This window comes from Eptatretus burgeri, chromosome 14 (assembly GCF_056783735.1).
Source record: "Eptatretus burgeri isolate ZD-2024b chromosome 14, Ebu_testis_v1, whole genome shotgun sequence".
In the NCBI taxonomy this organism is placed as follows: Eukaryota; Metazoa; Chordata; class Myxini; order Myxiniformes; family Myxinidae; genus Eptatretus; species Eptatretus burgeri.
In genome coordinates, this window is record NC_140974.1 from 4,522,447 (window position 1) to 4,541,563 (window position 19,117).

General features: G+C 40.9%; 2 protein-coding genes across 6 annotated transcripts in view; one reads left to right on the top strand and one right to left on the bottom strand.

The window, feature by feature from the left end:
• LOC147012574 (astrotactin-2-like) overlaps positions 1–12,121 on the top strand; it is a 954,475-nt gene extending 942,354 nt beyond the window's left edge. For all 5 annotated transcript variants that reach the window (XM_085853556.1, XM_085853558.1, XM_085853557.1 and 2 more), the window contains 2 exons: positions 10,001–10,184; positions 10,549–12,121. In XM_085853556.1, the coding sequence (XP_085709682.1) occupies positions 10,001–10,184; positions 10,549–10,777 (413 nt within the window). In that variant the 3' untranslated portion in view covers positions 10,778–12,121. The remainder of the gene's footprint in view (positions 1–10,000; positions 10,185–10,548) is intronic.
• Positions 12,119–19,117, bottom strand: part of LOC147012578 (pappalysin-1-like) — a 227,682-nt gene continuing 220,683 nt past the window's right edge. The window contains exons 21-22 of the mRNA XM_085853554.1: positions 17,094–17,195; positions 12,119–14,335 (exon numbers count right to left, since the gene is read on the bottom strand). Coding sequence (XP_085709680.1) covers positions 14,231–14,335; positions 17,094–17,195 — 207 coding nt within the window. The 3' untranslated portion in view covers positions 12,119–14,230. The remainder of the gene's footprint in view (positions 14,336–17,093; positions 17,196–19,117) is intronic.

The following is a 19,117-nucleotide window of genomic DNA, read 5'->3' on the forward strand; positions in this document are numbered from 1 at the left end:
TTTGCAATGGTGATGGACAGGTTGACGGACGAGATCAGACTGAGTTCCCATGGACCATGATGTTCTCGGATGACATCATGATCTGTACGGAGAGTAGGGAGCAGGCTGAATCGAGCCTTGAGAGGTGGAGGTACGCACTGGGGCGAAGGGGTATGTCAGTCAGTAGGAGTAAGACGGAGTACATGTGCGTAAATGAGAGGGAGTGGTGGTATGGTGCAGTTGCAAGGAGTTGAGGTGGGGAAGGTGGATTGGTTTAAATACTTGGGATCAACTGTCCAAAGTAACGGAGAGTGTGGGAGAGAAGTGAAAAAGAGAGTGCAGGCAGGATGGAGTGGGTGGAGAAGAGTTGCAGGAGTGATTTGTGACAGAAGGGTAGCTGAAAGAGTGAAGGGGAAAGTATATAAGACGGTAGTGAGACCAGCTATGTTGTATGGTTTGGAGGCGGTGGCGCTAACAAAAAGACAGGAAGGAGAGCTGGAGGTGGCAGAGTTAAAGATGCTGCGATTCTCGTTGGGAGTGACGAGGATGGACAGGATAAGAAATGAGTGTATTAGAGGGACAGCGCAGGTAGGACGGTTTGGAGACAAAGTGAGAGAGGCGAGATTGAGATGGTTTGGACATGTGCACAGGAGGGAAACGGAGTATATCGGGAGAAGGATGTTGAAGATGGAGCCGCCAGGCAGGAGGAGAAGAGGAAGGCCAAAGAAGAGGTTCATGGATGCGGTGAGGGCGGACATGCGGGTGGTTGGAGTGTCAATGGAAGATGTGGAGGATAGAGCGAAATGGAGACAGTTGGTCCGCTGTGGCGACCCCTAACGGGAGCAAGCCGAAAGAGGAAGAAGAAGATGGTCACATAGGTTTGTGGCTGGACATGTACAGATACACTTGTTCCATTATATTTAGATTATTATCATTAACATTATCATTGTTATGATTACGACCAGAGTACCCGCTCCATTGGCGATCTTGTTCCAAGCATGCAACAGTTCTTCTGATGCACAACTTTATTTGAGCGGTGTATTGGCAACTGACAGCTCTGTGTAGGCAAAAAAAAAATAACCCACGAAGTTATGTGCATGAAATAAAAACATACCTACTGCTTATAATTCAAAACACCTCCCTGCACTGGAAAATGTGAGGACAGGAATACTGTCTTGTAAACACCCCTACCCATTAATTGGGGTCATGCTGATCTTACGTCGTGAATCTGGATGGAATCGGCCCACAACTGAAGGAGCGACAAACACACAAACACCGGTTCGTGAATTATTTTGAGGATGAGGCAAGAAAAGGGGAAGTGACTGTCAATTTAATGTTCCATTTTTATTTACATTTAACATTGTTAAGAACAAACAGGAACAACGCAGGCATGATAGGCCGAATGGCCTTCTCATGCACCAAAGCTCCCTGTGTATGTTTGTGTAACGTTGTTAAGAACAAGAAGGATTGGGGAGAGGAGATAGTTGGGGGTGAGTGTGTATGGAATTGGAAGAGGGATATTGAGATGTTAGGAAGGGGGAGTGGGGGGATTGAGGACTTGGGTTTGGAAGGGGGATTGAGTACTTGGAGTTTGGGGCAGTTGTGGACTTGAAGAAGAAAGGGGAGGGGATGACAGAGTGGGCTTGGGGTAGGGGAGAGAGTTGGAATTGAGGGGTTTGAGGCTTTTGATTGGGGGGTGGGGCATTTGAGGACATTGGGTTGGGAGGGGGTTTGAGGATTTGAAGAAAAGGGGGCACAGAGTTTGGGTGTGGTGGTAGGGGGGAGGGGCAGAGAGAGGTCAGAGTTGGGAGAGGGGTTAAGGACATGGGATTGTGTGTGGATGTGGGGTACCTGAAGTCACAATTTACATGATGCAGAATTTACATGGGCCCAAGATAGTCATGTTGTGTCTTTTGGGTCCGTTGGGTCATTGTCAGGTCGGGCCAGATTAGATCGGTGACTTACTATAGGTATCATGTAAACCTGTACTAACCTGCTCCATGGTCGGGTTGTCGGCGACGAAACAATTCTCCCCCACCAGGTTTTTTTGGTGTGGAGAGTATTTGGATATGGACACCCAGCAGGATTAAAAACAAAACCTGTCAAAGGGCGGAGGAGCTCCTTGTGAGCCAACGGCCATCCATATCTAGTGCCCAACTGTGTCTGTGGACGTCCTCCTGCAGTTGGGTTACTTCTTATTAGGACGTTGGTCACAGGATTTGCACTCCGGCCACCGTAAAACCCTTCATTCCGCAAAACACAAAAACGCAAAAAAATCTGAAAACCCGTCGTCTTCTGTGCAGCTTCCCTTCGCAGGGCAGCTCACCAGATGACAGCATTGGGGCAAAGCCTTCGGGACCCCCAATCTTAGATGAGCGGAGGGAAACCACGGAGTAACATTCCCGGGTCAGATTGCGGGAGAGTGTGTCGGAGTGCTGCTGAGGTGTCGTCCACCAGACGGCGGTCTCCTTGGGTTAACCTGAGGCGGTCCCTTCGGGTGGGTGCCTGGAATGTCCTATCCTTAAGAGAGGATGATCACCTGTCTCTGTTATCATCTGAGCTCAAGCGTTTGGACATCGGTATTGCAGCTCTCTCTGAGGTTCGGAGACCGGATTGCGGCCAGACCATGGCGGGTGGTTACACCTACTATTGGTCTGGTCGCTCTGATGGTTACCATACCCAAGGAATTGCTGTAGCTGTGTCCAATAAGCTGACTCCAATGATAATTGAGGTAACACCGGTCAACGAGCATATTATGAGACTAAGGATTCGTCACTCCTTTGGTGTCATTTCCCTGGTCTCTGTTTTTGCTCCGACTGAGGCGAGTGATCTCACCGTGAAGGATGCATTCTACTCCACGCTCGAGTCTGTGGTTGATCAGTGCCCCAGACGAGATACACTTCTAGTCTTTGGGGATTTCAATGCATCGACTGGAACTGATAGGGATGGTTATGAGATGTGTGTTGGTCTCCATGGGTCAGGAACTATGAACCAGAATAGCACTAAGTTCCTTGACTTTGCAAGAAATCGTGGACTTAGGGTGGCTGGTTCATGGTTTCAGCGCCCACAAGCACATCGCTGGACTTGGTATTCCAATGTTGGCGGTGTGGCAAAGGAGATTGACCATGTTTTCGTTGATGATCGCTGGAGGATGATCCAGAACTGCAGGGTCTACCGGAGTGCTCAATTCCTCAATGCTGACCACCGGCTTGTTGTAGCAACTCTGAAGTTGCACCTTAAATCCAGGAGAATGGTACCATCCCAGCATATGCTGGATGTTGCCAAGCTCAAGTATGAGAGGGTAGCTGAGGAATTTGCGAACAGGCTGAGTGGAGATTCGAGGGGTCTGGGTGCTTTGGGAGGTCCTGAAGAGTTGTGGAGTGCCTTCAAGACCACCATCCTTGATGTTGCGGGTGGATGTCTTGGAACTCACCGTAGGGCAAAGAAGAATTTTGTCTCTCAAGGGACACGGGATACCATTGACCAGAGTCGCAGGGCCAGGCTGAATGGCAGAGCTGAGCTGTTCAGGGAGCTGAGGCGTAAAACTGTACGTGCACTGAGGGTGGACAAGGAGGCCTATGTGTGAAGAATCTGTGAGGGTGTAGAGCATCACATGTAGTCAAGGGATTCTCATCCTGCTTACAGGGCAATTCGCGCATTGCATTCATCCAAGCCCATCCCTCGGTGTACTGCAGTTAGAGCAGAAGGTGGTAGGCTCTTGACAGAGGAGTCCGAAGTGAAGGCCCGCTGGGCCGGTTGCTTTGAGCGGTTGTACCAGGCTGATCCACCAGCTGTCGAGTTGGACGTCAGGGGTGTTACAATCCCTGTTACTGACCCTCCAATCAACTGTGGTCCACCTTCGCTTGTGGAAATACAGGCTGCGGTGAACCGGATGAAATGGGGTAAAGCTCCAGGGATCTTTGGCATCCATGCTGAACTTCTCAAGGCTGGTGGAAATGCTGCAATCGTGTCATTGCATGCAGTTCTGTGCTCTGCTTGGAACACAGGCATCATCCCAACTGACTGGAAGAGGGGCCTTGTTGTCCCTCTCTGGAAAGGGAAGGGTGATCGCCAAGACTGCAACAACTACCGAGGGGTGACGCTGCTCTCAGTGCCGGGCAAGGTCTTTGCTCGGATAATTCTTGATAGGGTTCGCCACCATCTGCTTGAGCAGCAGCGTCCAGAGCAGTCAGGCTTTACACCAAAGAGGTCAACGATTGACCGTATCCTTGCTCTTCGGGTCCTCACCGCACGCAGACGAGACTTTCGGCAACTGCTGCTTGCAGCCGATGTTGATCTCTGTAAAGCGTTCGATTCGGTGAATCCAGATGCCCTCTGGAGGATTCTTGCAGGCCTTGCATTTTCAAAATCGGATGGGGCTGATAAATAGGCCTCATCATGCTGGGTGAGGGGGCTGATTTTTGCCCATGGGGCTGATTTTAAAATTGCTTCAAAATCTTGTGAATTCGTTTTTGTAAATTGTTTTAACATGTGGTCCAAATTTACCAATGTCGTACAAACTGAACTGCCAAAGAATCTGAATAAACTGAGCATAATCCTAACTAATTTCAAAATGTACCTTAAATGGCCCTTCTTGGGGCCAAACACAAAGTTCTGAGGAACAGAACTTTCTGCTCAAGCACAGTACTTTCCCACAATCCTTTTCATTAAAAAGTATTAGAACTAAGTTGTCTTTGTTGGTGTGGATTATTACCTGTAATGACAAATGTTCTGACAATTTGTATGAATGATGTGCCGGTACAATACATTACACGTATGCCATTGAACTGGAACCATTCAAGTATTACTTACACAAGTCCAACCCATTTCTCCCCCTGGACTAGCCCACTGTGTTCAACATATACATGGGGATAAATCTTGACTTTTCACTGCCATTACCTTGTCATGGAGGTTGTACTTGAATGTCCACACCTGGATCCACCAGTAACATAGTAATAATGTCAAAAGATTTATTCTCGTCACAAATTTTAAACTTTATTCACTGCAAAACTGAATGACCAAAAATAAAATCTGAACAGTCGCAAATTTAATGAGTTTATTGATGCATTTCTGTCTCAACAAAACTAATTTATCTGCAAGTATCTCTCTCTCCAGTCCAATCACATAACAGATACATGTGTTCAGTACATTCTGCCAAATACTAATTAACTTTAGTAGGTTTAGTATTGATGTAAATCTTCAGGCAGAAACCCCCAAAAGTCACTATCATCAGACTCATCAGATAATTGTGAAAGAGATTCATCCCCTGAGCTACCTGAAGATAAGTCCAACATGACAGTATTCTCATCATCTGTGGAGATGGCTTCAACCATGTCATTGTCCGTTTCTGGCGTCCAAAAGGAGACCAATGGTGTTGAACAAAGGTGTTTTGTTTTGCCATACAGGTAATCTTAGGTTGTTTTTTTTCTTGTTTTTTTTTTAAAAAAACTTTTTTTTCACAGCTTTAATTTGATGGTGCCGATAAAAAGACGCCTGAAAATCGACCACCGGGTCGATCACGAGGGCGAGGCCGATCGGCCCCGTCAAAATGCAAGCCATGTTCTTGGTCTTCGTGGGGTGCCACCAAAACTGATCTATCTGATGTCTGAACTCTTTTCTAGTACTGAGAGTGCTGTGAGATGTGGTGGTACCATCTCTGACTTATTTCCAGTTGTTACTGGAGTTCGTCAGGGGTGTGTACTGGCCCCCACACTTTTTAGCACTTGTATGGACTGGATTATAGGGAGGACGTCAGAGAGATCAAGCTGTGGTGCATCGTTTGGGAATGTCAAGATCTCTGACCTTTATTTTGCAGATGATGCAGTCATCTTTGCGGAGACATTAGATATCCTTTTGGGGGTCCTCCAGGTGCTGGATGAGGAGTCGGAGCCGCTGGGATTACGGGTTTCTTGGGTCAAAACTAAGATCCAGGCTTTCAATGACATCTTGGATGCTGCTGTCCTGTCTGTGCCTGTTTGTGGTGAGGATGTTGAGGTCGTGGAGAGATTCACTTACCTTGGCAGTGATATTCATGTCTTTGCCAGCTGTGAGTCAGAGGTCAATCGATGTCTGGGTCGGGCCTGGGGAGTCATGGATTCACTGGATAATGGGGTATGGCACTGCCGGTACCTGCGCGGGAGGACGAAAGTCCGAGTCTTCAGGTCCTTGGTGCTTCCAGTCTTGCTCTATGGATGCGAGACTTGGACTCTGACCAAGCATCTGAGACTGAGACTTAATTCCTTTGGTACCAGGTCTTTTCGGAGAATCCTTGGCTATCGCTGGTTGGACTTTGTGTCCAACGAGCGGTTGCTGATAGAGACTCAAATGAGATTTGTTACCTGCATAGTCCGTGTCAGCTGCGGCTGTATGGACATGTGGCTCGTTTTCCTGACGCTGATCCTGCTCACCAGATTCTCTCAGCGAGGGAGTCTCGTGAGTGGAGGAGGCCAATGGGCCGACCACGTGCCTCGTGGTTGCAGCAGATTGATCGGCATCTCAAGGAGATGGGGATAGGCCAGGCATCTTCCTGGGGGATGGCCAGACGGAGGCCAGGTGGAAGGTGGACGCAGCGACGTGCTGCTCTGGCACATGCTCCCATACCTGAGCTGGGGCATTTGGGTCCTCAAGGTATTTTGGGTCCTCTGGATATTTTGGGTGTTTGGGGTCCCCAGAGTCTTTTGGGTCCTCGGGATCATTTAAGTCCTTAGGGTCGTTTGTGTCCTTGGGGTCCTCGGAGGGGGTGTGGTGGGGGGGGGGGTCTTTTGTGTCCTCTGAGCACTGCAGGTTAAGTATTTCAGGTTACAATTGTGGATGACGTCAGGACAGCTGTCCAACCAATGGGTGAAGTGCGGACATACATACATAATCACATACACTGCTGCATTATATATACAGGGTGGCCTGAAAGTAACTTTACCCTTCCCAGTGAAGCATTGTTCATATATATATATATATATATATATATATATATATATATATATATATATATATATATATATATATATATATATATATATATATATATATATATATATATATATATATATATATATATATATATATATATATATATATATATATATATATATATATATATATATATATATATATATATATATATATATATATATATATATATATATATATATATATATATATATATATATATATATATATATATATATATCTTCTTCTTCTTCTCTCGGCTGCTCCCGTTAGGGGTCGCCACAGCGGATCATCCATTATGATCCGCATAGTGATTTGGCACATGTTTTACGCCGGATGCCCTTCCTGACGCAACCCTGGTCGCCTCTTATGACACAGGGATATGGTACACCTATTTTAACCGGGGTATACACCGGCCCAGTATACTGGTACTCATTTCGCCGACCTCTGAAGGATGACAGGCTGAGTCAACCCCCTGGTGTATTAATTCAGTGGCTCAACGGGGCTTGAACTCAGGACCTCTTGGATCCCAAGCCGCTGCCCTAACCACTGCGCCAACACCAGGCTCATATATATATATATATATATATATATATATATATATATATATATATATATATATATATATATATATATATATATATATATATATATATATATATATATATATATATATATATATATATATATATATATATATATATATATATATATATATATATATATATATATATATATATATATATATATATATATATATATATATATATATATATATATATATATATATATATATATATATATATATATATATATATATATATATATATATATATATATATATATATATATATATATATATATATATATATATATATATATATATATATATATATATATATATATATATATATATATATATATATATATATATATATATATATATATATATATATATATATATATATATATACATATATATATATATATATATATATACATATATATATATACATATATATATATATATATACATATATATATATATATATATATATATATATATATATATATATATATATATATATATATATATATATATATATATATATATATATGTATATATATATATATATGTATATATATGTATATATATATATATATATATATATGTATGTATGTATATATATGTATATATATATATATATATATATATATACATATACATATATATATACATATACATATATATATATATATATACATATATATATATATACATATATATATATATATACATATATATATATATACATATATATATATATATATATATATATATATACATATATATATATATATATATATATATATATACATATATATATACATATATATATATATATATATATATATATATATATATATATATATATATATATATATATATATACATATATATACATATATATATATATATATATATATATACATATATATATATATATATATATATATATATATATATACATATATATATACATATATATATATATATATATATATATATATATACATATACATATATACATATATATATATATATATATATATATATATATATATATATATATATATATATATATATATATATATATATATATATACATATATATATATATATATATATACATATATATATATATATATATATATACATATACATATATATATATATATATATATATATATATATATATATATATATATATATATATATATATATATATATATATATATATATATATATATATATATATATATATATATATATATATATATATATATATATATATATATATATATACATATATATATATATATATATATATATATATATATATATATATATACATATATATATATATATATATATATATATATATATATATATATATATATATATATATATATATATATATATATATATACATATATATATATATATATATATATATATATATATATATATATATATATATATATATATATATATATATATATATATATATATATATATATATATATATATATATATATATATATATATATATATATATATATACATATATATATATATATCAAAAACGAAAATCCGACGGCGCTCATTTACACTTCCTCACTCATCGGTGGTCTATCGGCGACTGACAGCTTCTGCAGGTGAGAAAATATTCACGCATACGGATTAGGATCGCCTACATACGTGCACCAAACCACGCCTCCCGAGCTTTATTTGTTTTCGCACGATAAATTAAGGTTGGATACTTTTTGAACACACCTCGTATATATAATTACTTGTGTTTATTAATCATTGTGGGGGGTGGGGGGGGAGGTTATATGCCTGGTGTTGGCTTAATGGTTATGATGGTGGGCTTGGGATCCGAGGATCCTGAGTTCAAATCAGACTTGGCTGATTAATTAATACCAGGTGGGGTTGACTCTGCCTGTCATCCTTCTGAGGTTGGCAAAATGTGTGCCAGCTTACTGGTATCCTGCGTTGGAGTGGTGATCTATCCAGGATTGTGTCCAATAGCCAAGGAGACTGCTTCGGCAGCACCAATACTCTGCACAGAGTATGGTCCCGATGGATCGGGGTTTTGTAGCAAACATAACACAACGATATCCATTTTTAAAAATTGATGTATTTCTCCATTAACCACAATATCCAATAACCAGAAATATCGTTTATCTCGAAAACCCGTGGTCCTGACCATTCCGGATAAAAGAGGTTCTACTGTACTCGTTTGCGAGATGTCTGTTTGCAGCTTAATGGAGTATTCTCCATTGTGAGCGAGCCCCTACCCCTACCCCTACCCCCAACCCCCACCTCCTCAACCTCCCTTTATTTTCCTTATTTTTCTACAGCATTTGTTCAGAGGAATTGTCAACTAAGCTGCCAGGTTGACTCAATTAATCTTTTACTATCATATTTTGCTAACTGTTTACTTTGCTATATGTAATACAGTACAAGTGAGAATGAAAAATTCACCATTCTTACTGGATTGTATTGCTGTAGAGACTTCAGACAAGCTGTACAACCTGTTTAATGGATACACAAGTGGAAAAGAACAGCAGCTTGCATACTCCATGCTTTTGGAAACAACCGCTGCTGCTCTTCATCGCATCCGCCACCACTACAATACTCACTACAGCAAGTTTGGGGACTTTAACTGGCGTCTCGAGGATGAACTTGGCCCACGGTATGTCTTCCGTAGCTTCGTTCTCGTGGTTTTACTCACACATCCATCTCTCGTGAATGCTTCCAGCTATTTGCTGTTGCTTAATTATTCCTCCACATCTGCTGCGGTTACTTTGTACAATATTGTGCCTGTTTGCTTGTCTTGATATCCCACACATAAATCTTTCATCCAATATTAAGTTTCATTTCAGACCTGAAAGCTTGGAAAGTACTTATATACTATAATTTATTTTTTCACGTGTTGAGTGTTGATCTATCAGGACTATCAGAGATTTTTTCTTTTTTGCATACATGGTAGGGATCCTCGAGAGGCAGTTCTAAACATTTCTCCACACCCGGTTTATGGTCTGCTTTTTCCCCTGCAGGAAGGCCAGCATCATTTTTCATCAGATGACATCAGTGAGTTCTCATTGTGCCGAGCTACTTGCCGAACCATCTGTGTACACACACACCGTCTCCATCCCGTACCTCGTTTGTCATGAGGGTGCATGGGCACCACATGGGGTTCGTCGCCCAGCTGACCTGCTGCGTGTTTGTGATGAACGGTGGCTCAGTGTGCTGAGGAATTACTACGCAGACAACAGTGAGGGTTGATCTTAAAGAGGATTCAGATGAGTTGTAGTTTGATCAGGAGTCAGTAATTATGGTGAGGGTAATTTTGTCTAGAAAGAGCATGAGGTTAGGAAATAGTTTGTAATAAGAAGAGTATGCTCAAAGATAGCTTGTTAAACTGTGTATGCCGTACGATGCGATATACTATTGTTGTAGAGTGGTGTAACGTCAATATTTGAGATGTGGATTCAAACCACAATTGCATTGACATCTACATGAATTTAATTAGGAGTATATAATGGCGAAACGACTACTGGACTTAACTGGATATGTGCATTTTAATTGCACAAATTGTGTTTATCGTAAATATTGCTATTTATTAAACTGTTAAACATGTTTGCACAAAACCATATCAGATCAAACTACTGAACGTTTATGTTGGTGCAATAACAAGCACGAGATATTTTGTCACTCCTTACGTTTGAACCTGGGGACAAACTGCTAAAATCTATCTGTCTGTTTTCTTTTTCACAACTCCTTACTCTCTGTCTCTGTCTGTCCGAAGCCTGGTGTTGGCTTAGTGGTTAGGGTTGCGGCTTGGGATCCGAGGGTCCTGAGTTGGCCGCTGAATTAAAATACACCAGGAGGTTGACTCAGCCTGTCATCCTTCAGAGGTCGGCAAAATGAGTACCAGTGTACTGGTAAGGGGAACGTGGCATAGGAGGGGAGAGAGAGAGAGAGAGACAGAGACAGAGACAGAGACAGAGACAGAGACAGAGACAGAGACAGAGACAGAGACAGAGACAGAGAGAGAGAGAGAGAGAGAGAGAGAGAGAGAGAGAGAGAGAGAGAGAGAGAGAGAGAGAGAGAGATATATGAATTATTGTAGAAATTTGTCTGTGAAGCTCACTTGGCTGTGCCTGGATGGGTTTCATGGTCGTGGAGCAGCAGCTGAAATCCGAATCCTATCCCGGTTCCTCCTGACAACTTCATCTTTGCTCTTTACTTCTTCGGGTTCCTTCTTGGTCTTCCATTTCATTCATATCGCCTTGTCTGAATGCTCGGGTCCGTTTCACGAGACCATTTTTGAGATGCTTTTCTTCGCTGCTCTCTTGATAGCAAGCTTTTTTTGTGCAAAATGTAAATTGGCCTTTCGGTTAAGCCTCCTGAGTTTGCCATTTAATGTGATCGGTGCTACAAACCCCTAAAGCTCTTTCACAACTGTTGCTTTGTTTTGACTCGCTTTTCCTCTCTTTCCGTAGTGCGTTAATTGTTTACGGACGGGCGAAGTGATGTGGCAAGGTAATCTGTATGTCTTTAAGGTGAATAGTATCAGTGTATGTCTCACTCCTCGTTGAAATAAAAAATAAAAAAGTTTCACATTTGTTTGAGGAAGCATTTATTTGCTTTCAAACATAGTAATGCACAAACTAATACATCATTAAACAAAACGTGTCTGACAAATTCTGTTTTTTCACAACAGCAGAACAACATTCAATTTTTTTCTACAAGAGTGATACGAGGCTTATGGAAGAGCAAGGTTAAATTGACACTGGGATAGCAGGGCAGCAAGTGAGCACAACCAGCAACAGGAAAAGGGTAGAGAGAGTGAGGGAGAGTGTGAGATGGAGAGATTGAAAGAAAACATTAACATGAGCAAGTAAAAGGGTTGGGCTTGGAAGGGTTAATGGGGGTAATAAAGATAATGTGGGGGGGGCTTGATATAGTGGTACCCTGCCTGCTTGAAGCCGTGGAGAGAAGAGTGAGACAGAACATCCTCTGGAGACGGTTCCATTGATGGGAGAAGAGGAATAAAAGATTTGAGATGTGCGATCAGCCTGGATTTTGAACGTTTAACCAGGAATGGGTTACTTGGCTGATTTACCCAGTTACAATTAGCACAAAGTACATAGCCTCAACTCATAACATGTTCACAAAACACACACACACACACACACACAAAAGGCTCTATTTAACTTCTCAAGACACCAATGAAAACTTAAAGCCATTTATGCAACCTTTCTTCTGACAATGGAAATCACAGCCGAGCCACAATAAATAGTTGATGTAATAACCATAAATGATAATGAAGTTACCATTGTATAATACATGAAAGCAATTAAAATGTGTGCACAGATAAATTAGACCACTCTGTACACAAATAAATACATAGCTTTTCATTAACATAAAAGGGCATGTAATTATACAAGAACCCTGCTTTGTAGGACTCACAAGCATCTTTGAGCTTAAAGTGCGAAAGCAGCCAAGAAGCATCATTTTGCAATCCACGAGCATGAGAGCATCGTTTAAAGAGCCATTCTGCATGAGAAGCCAGCTGTTTACTCTCAAGGTCTTTCTCCAATACACAATGTTCACAAATGGAGGGTTCACACACACGGATGCTATAAATGGGATGCGACTTGAAATCTCTGTTTTAAATCATCTTTCTTCACGAAAAATGTAAAACTAAAGCTAAGCTAATTTATCATTAGTTGCATTATTTAAAAAAAAATTCAAAAACTTCCCCCCCCCCCCCCGTTTTTACTTTTTCTACTCAAGCTGTAATAAACATGTTTCGCATTCCTGCTATTTCTTTTGATATGAAGCACAGGAAATCATCTTCACCAAATGGTTCACAAACTTTATCCATTATACAGTGAGGCAGGAATTGATGCCAGGCCTTGCACGCTTTACAATTGTAGTGCCCCATCGTTTTGTCTCAAGTTTACGTATGATGACGGTGATGCGGATACCTACAGGACGTGAAAACGGACATACCGTCTAGGCCAAACGTGGTACGACTGGTAAAGGACTGTATTTCTCTACCACTGCACAGTCTCACGGTTGCTGCCTGTGAAGGATACATTTTATATGTTAATTAACTTCGGTTTTGTGATGAAATGGCCCGTGTCCTTAGATTTGCCCTCATATATCCACTGAAGGTGCGTGAGAAGTCTGTGACAGCAATGGTTTGGAGGAAATGCAGTAAGACTGCTGTTCTCACAAAAATCATTTCATGTGCATGTCTCACTCAAGCGTCATGTTATAAGAAACAACACATGTGCGCCGACAGACAGTCGATGATCCGATTGACTTGCACACTTAATTGTGAACAGCACATATTAGATGGTTTTTCTAAAGGACTGCAACATCATATGAAATGCTCTTATGATCTCTAAGCTGTGAAAAACACTTTGGTAATACCAGACGCTTCATCTCTTGTCATGTCATGTGAAATTAGGCCCTGCGATCATAGCTACCAATCCGTGCAACCTAGTGGAGACCAGATGGAGAATTTTTGATCATGACAGGATAAAACAAGGGAAGTGATCAACTGAGAAAAGGTTGAAATGATGTATGGTATTTAATAAATAAATAAATAAATAAATAAGTAAATGTCATTGTTCAAAGAAAGGGGTTGGATTTGGTAGCAAAAAATATAATGACTGAAATAAAGTAGACAGTGCGGCACCAATATAAATATTAAACTTATTTTCAACCACGGCCAATGTCACGGCGCCGTGCATGATTCTCTATCGCTGCAGGATCACGACAGGCACAGTCACCTTGGAGGTCACATGGTTCTCCAAATGGGATCACCTGTTAAACAATGCCAGAGCGCAAACAACAACACGTTGTAATGAGATAATGTAGTTTGGATCTTGACTTTTGCTTACTCTTTGAAGAACACCCTTTATCTTTAATTGCTTTTTCAATGTACTGTACAGGAAATTTTTTAACACCTAATTATATTTAATGCCATTTGCTGTGAATGAAAATGGACACTCCTCTCTTTATGAAAAATTATGATCACACACACACACACACTAAAATCACAGAGGAATCTTCATTTTGCTCATCGCATTGTTTGAATCACATACATAAAAGAAAACACCTCTGTATTTTTACATGATTCAGTCTTGAAAACTTGGGCCGAAACCAAAATGATGCAAAAAAACACCTTCATTTATTGTACAATTTGCTGATCCCTCTATTTTGGCGGTGTATAAAGGCCACAGACGGCTGTCGTGATAGCTCCTGAAAATAATAAACATAAACTTCATGCCTACCTCCGGGAATCATAATACTAAAAAAATTAAATTATGGAAAAATTATTCTTCAAAAAATTGGGACACCACAGACACCAAGACTAAACACTTAATGTCTCCCTCCGGGATCCATAATAACCCGGGTTTGGTACACATGTAGCAAAAAAATGCGTCCAGCTTGTATGAATCTACAACACATCATGGTGATATACTTGGAGTAAGTCAAATTGCATTGGGCCATGGGCTGACACCTAAGGCCTGAAGCCTGTGACCTATTCTGCTTCACAAAATGGCAGCCATATTTTTTTTTTGAGATTAGACTTGTGGACAGAGTCAGGTGAGCTGTCCAACCAATGAAAAGAGCAAGACACCACAAACACCATGACTAAACACTTCATGCCTCCCTCCACAAATCATAATAATACTCAGAACCAATTTATCAGTTCCATATTTTCACACAAATAACCCACCGCCTGGTAGCCACGCACCTGGGGAAAAAGTGCTCCAGGAAAATTTCAGGCACGTAAGCAGGCTGTTGGTTTTTAAAACCCTGCAGGCTGGTGAATTATCTATCATTAAACAAAATCGTCCATACCATTACAAGTGTCAGGGGTGTGTTCAGTTACCAAATTTATTGTTGAGCGCTCACCAGGTGGCTTAAGCACTCAAGCATGCTCAATTCAAGACCAATGATAAGGAACGGTGGGCTTGGCAAGCGCTAGCTAGCTGCTTGGTAACTGAATGCAACCCTGATATCAGTACAAGTATGGGAAAATATAAAAGTTTAAAGGCCAAATTCAAACTGAAGGTGGGTATATGTATATGGAGACTCTCAATGTCAAACTAGAGATCAGGACAGTCTCTGCACATAGCTTGTACTTTCGATAGTCTGGCATCCCGCATTGTTCTCCAAACTCTCTGCTAATGGCTTCCAAGGCCAACTCCACACAAGGCTTACTGAGTTCCTCCACTCTCATAGCCAACATGTGGCACTCGACGGAATCCTTTCATCTCCTCTCCCTGTCATAGCTGGAGTTCCCCAAAGCAGTGTTCTGAGACCAGTCCAATTCCTCATCTTCATTAATGATCTCTTTTACTCTGGAAAATGCTCTTTATCTATTTGCTGATGACTCCACACTCTGCTGACATCCCTGATCCTTCAGAAAAGCAGGCTGCAACCTCTTCCCTCTCTTCAGATGTTGACAAAAATCACAAGTTGAACACTTAGAATATGTCTTTTAATGCTGACAAATTTCAACGTTGGCTTACAAAGCCAGTCACCAACTGGGCATCCTCCATCATACAAAGTTCTTCCTTGGCACAGCTGAACTACAGCTGAACTACAACCACCTACAATGCCTCTTTCTGCAGCGTAATGGAGTACGGCTATTCCCTCTGGGCTGGCTACCCTGCCTCACATCTTGTTCAGCTTGATTCCGTGGAAACCAAGATCTTCAAGATCATTGGAATATCCCACCTACCACACTGAAGCTGAGTCTATGGGCCTATCACTTTCACATAGCAGATAGGTTGGTGGTCTCTCTGTCTTCTACCAGCTCCTTCCTTTCTGGTCTTGCACCCTCTTCTCTTTCTGTGCTTTGTCCTCCCAGGTTTCTGCAGGGCACACATGGCCCACCATCAACCCCCTCATGGTAAAACTACCTAAATCCACGATCACTGCTCACCTCCACTCATTTCTTCCTCTTCCCCCCCCCCCCCACATGTGGAACCAACTGCGACATTATCTTCAATCTCATTCTTCCCTCAAGATCTTCAAGATAGCTGTTCATCACCATCTCAGATCTTCCCAATCCAAAACCATGATATTTTCTACCCTCGTTAACTCCCCCGACCCCAAGCCCTTGTCCTTTCAAATTTCCAGCTTTCCCTCCTGAGAGTTTCCTTCTGCATCTATCCATTCCACCCTGTGTGTGCATCCTTCCCTGCCCCCAATTTCCTCCCACACCCATTGTTTGTCCAAGTCTCCCTCTGTCTTGTCCTTTAACTCCACCGTTGATGCCCCCCCCCTCTCTCTCCCCCATCCCTCTCTACTGTTCCTTTTGTCCTGTTATGGCCTGATCCATTCAGTGTACTCGCTCTTCCATGAGCCTTGACTCTGGATACAAAATAACACAAACTAACTGCAACATTCATTAATGAATGACAGAATGCACTCAAAATGCTCCGATGATCTTTCCCCATTCACCTTATTTTTTATAAAAACCTGAAAATCATTGTAGCAATCTCAATCTACTTGACCTCACTGTAATGCTGATGGGAGATATGTACAGTATTTTTCAAGGCCTCACCTCTTTGGATTTGGCAGTGGATGCACAGCAGTCGCCACGGTCATACTCACAGTATGCTCGATTGTTCTTGGGGTCACACCATCCATCCCCTTTGAACAAGTCCTATCACAAATAAAGGAACATCAGTTGTTTGGAATTCGTGTCCGACATGCTTATCTCAACCAGCAAAATCCTACCCTTCCTCCTCAAATGCAATATGTTTGTAATCGTTTTAATTTTCCTTTTCCTTAAGGCCCGGTCACACCTTGACGTTTTAGCCAGCGATGGCAACGTATTAAAATGTATGTAAAACGCTGGCTGACGTTGAACTTTTGATGTTTTTTTTTTAAGATTCGGACGTATTCATAACGAGTTGGTCGTATGCATAACATATTAGTAATGGACACAGAACGTTTCGTTGTGTTATAGATAACTTATCCCAACGAATGCTGAACCTGTTGTCGGCCTTCACAACCTATGCCCAACGATAGTCTAACTTCGGCATAGCGCGTTGCACGCATCGCCGACGATGTCGTGACGTAGCCTATTAAAAGGTTGACGCACAACGATTCGAATCATAACTGCCGTAGAAATGGAAGTGACAACATCGCGGTCACACCTTGGCGATCTTGCCCGCGTATGCCGACCTAAGAAAAATGTGTCTAAAACGTTGGGGCACGTCAAATACGGTATGAGTAAGTTTGGTATGCGCGAGTAGAACGCTAAAGTACGCTATCATACGTCGTAGTAAGTAGAGTACGTCAGGAAATTTTAAACATGTTCAAAATTTTACGACGTACTCGGCGTATGACACACGTTCCGCATGCGATGGGGATAAGTTTAACACACGATATGTGGACGCTTACACACGTCCACAAAGGCTACTTATAAGCTACTCATAAGTCGAAACACGTCGCGGTAATGTCTTTTTTACGCGAAACTTATTTCTAACTTATGTTTGACGTGCTTTGAACCAATTCTTTACGTAGTCCCAACACACATCGACGTATGTAGACGTATTCCAATGACGTCTTCCGGTTGACAAAAAAAAAAAATGAATGTGTTTCTCGCTTACAACTGCCATATGAAGATGTGTTCCCAGCGGTTTTGGGAATTAGTATATAAAAATGCTGCTCATAAAAGGGGAACCCAATAGTGTTTTCGAGTTCCTTTTTGAGTCGATGTCCATGTCAGCAGTAACAGTATCAGTATTAGTATTAGTATTAGTAGTAGTTTGTTCATGTTGGCAGTAGTAGGTGAGTGTGAGAGGGAGGGTGTGGGTTATGATGGATCCTCCCTGCGTCCGCGTGTCCACGGGTAGGTTCATAGGCTGCCACTCAACGATTTAAATGGCTGCATCTCCACTATTGAAAGTAGACGCTTGCGCTCAACAATTGCATTTTTTTTACACTCAACGACTTTTAAACGGTACCACTCAGCCATTTCATTGTTTACAATGAACGATTTAAATTGCTGTCACTCGCCTTTGTTTTTTGACGCTGGGGTTTGGAAATTTGAAGCGTTTCTTCTGAACGTGTTAAAACGCTCAAACTCGACTATTTTAAATAGACGCTGCCGATGGACAATTGGAATCATAGCCAAGCTAGACATCGAAGTGTGAACATCCTCGTCATGCCGAAGAAAAGTTTGAAGAATGCTGCAAATAAGTGTCCTGGCCGTGGCCGTGGACGCTGACGCAAGGACGATCCATTATACCGACGTCTTTCAGCCTATGAGTAACTTAAAAGTAACGTCTGTCGATGTGTGGCAACGATCGCGTAACGTCTGTCGATGTGTGGCAACGATCGCGTAACGTGCCAATAACACGTTAATCATAGGTTAGAAATAAGTTTCGGGAACGCTAAACATTACCTCGGCGTGTCTCAACTTATGATTAACTTACAAGTAGCATGTGTTGACGTCTGTCGACGATCGCAGACCGTGCATACAACTTGTGGCCAGCGTAGCGGAACGTGTGAGTCATACGCCGGCATACGTCGTGAAATTTCAAGCATGAAAAAATTTGAGGACAACCGAAAAGTACA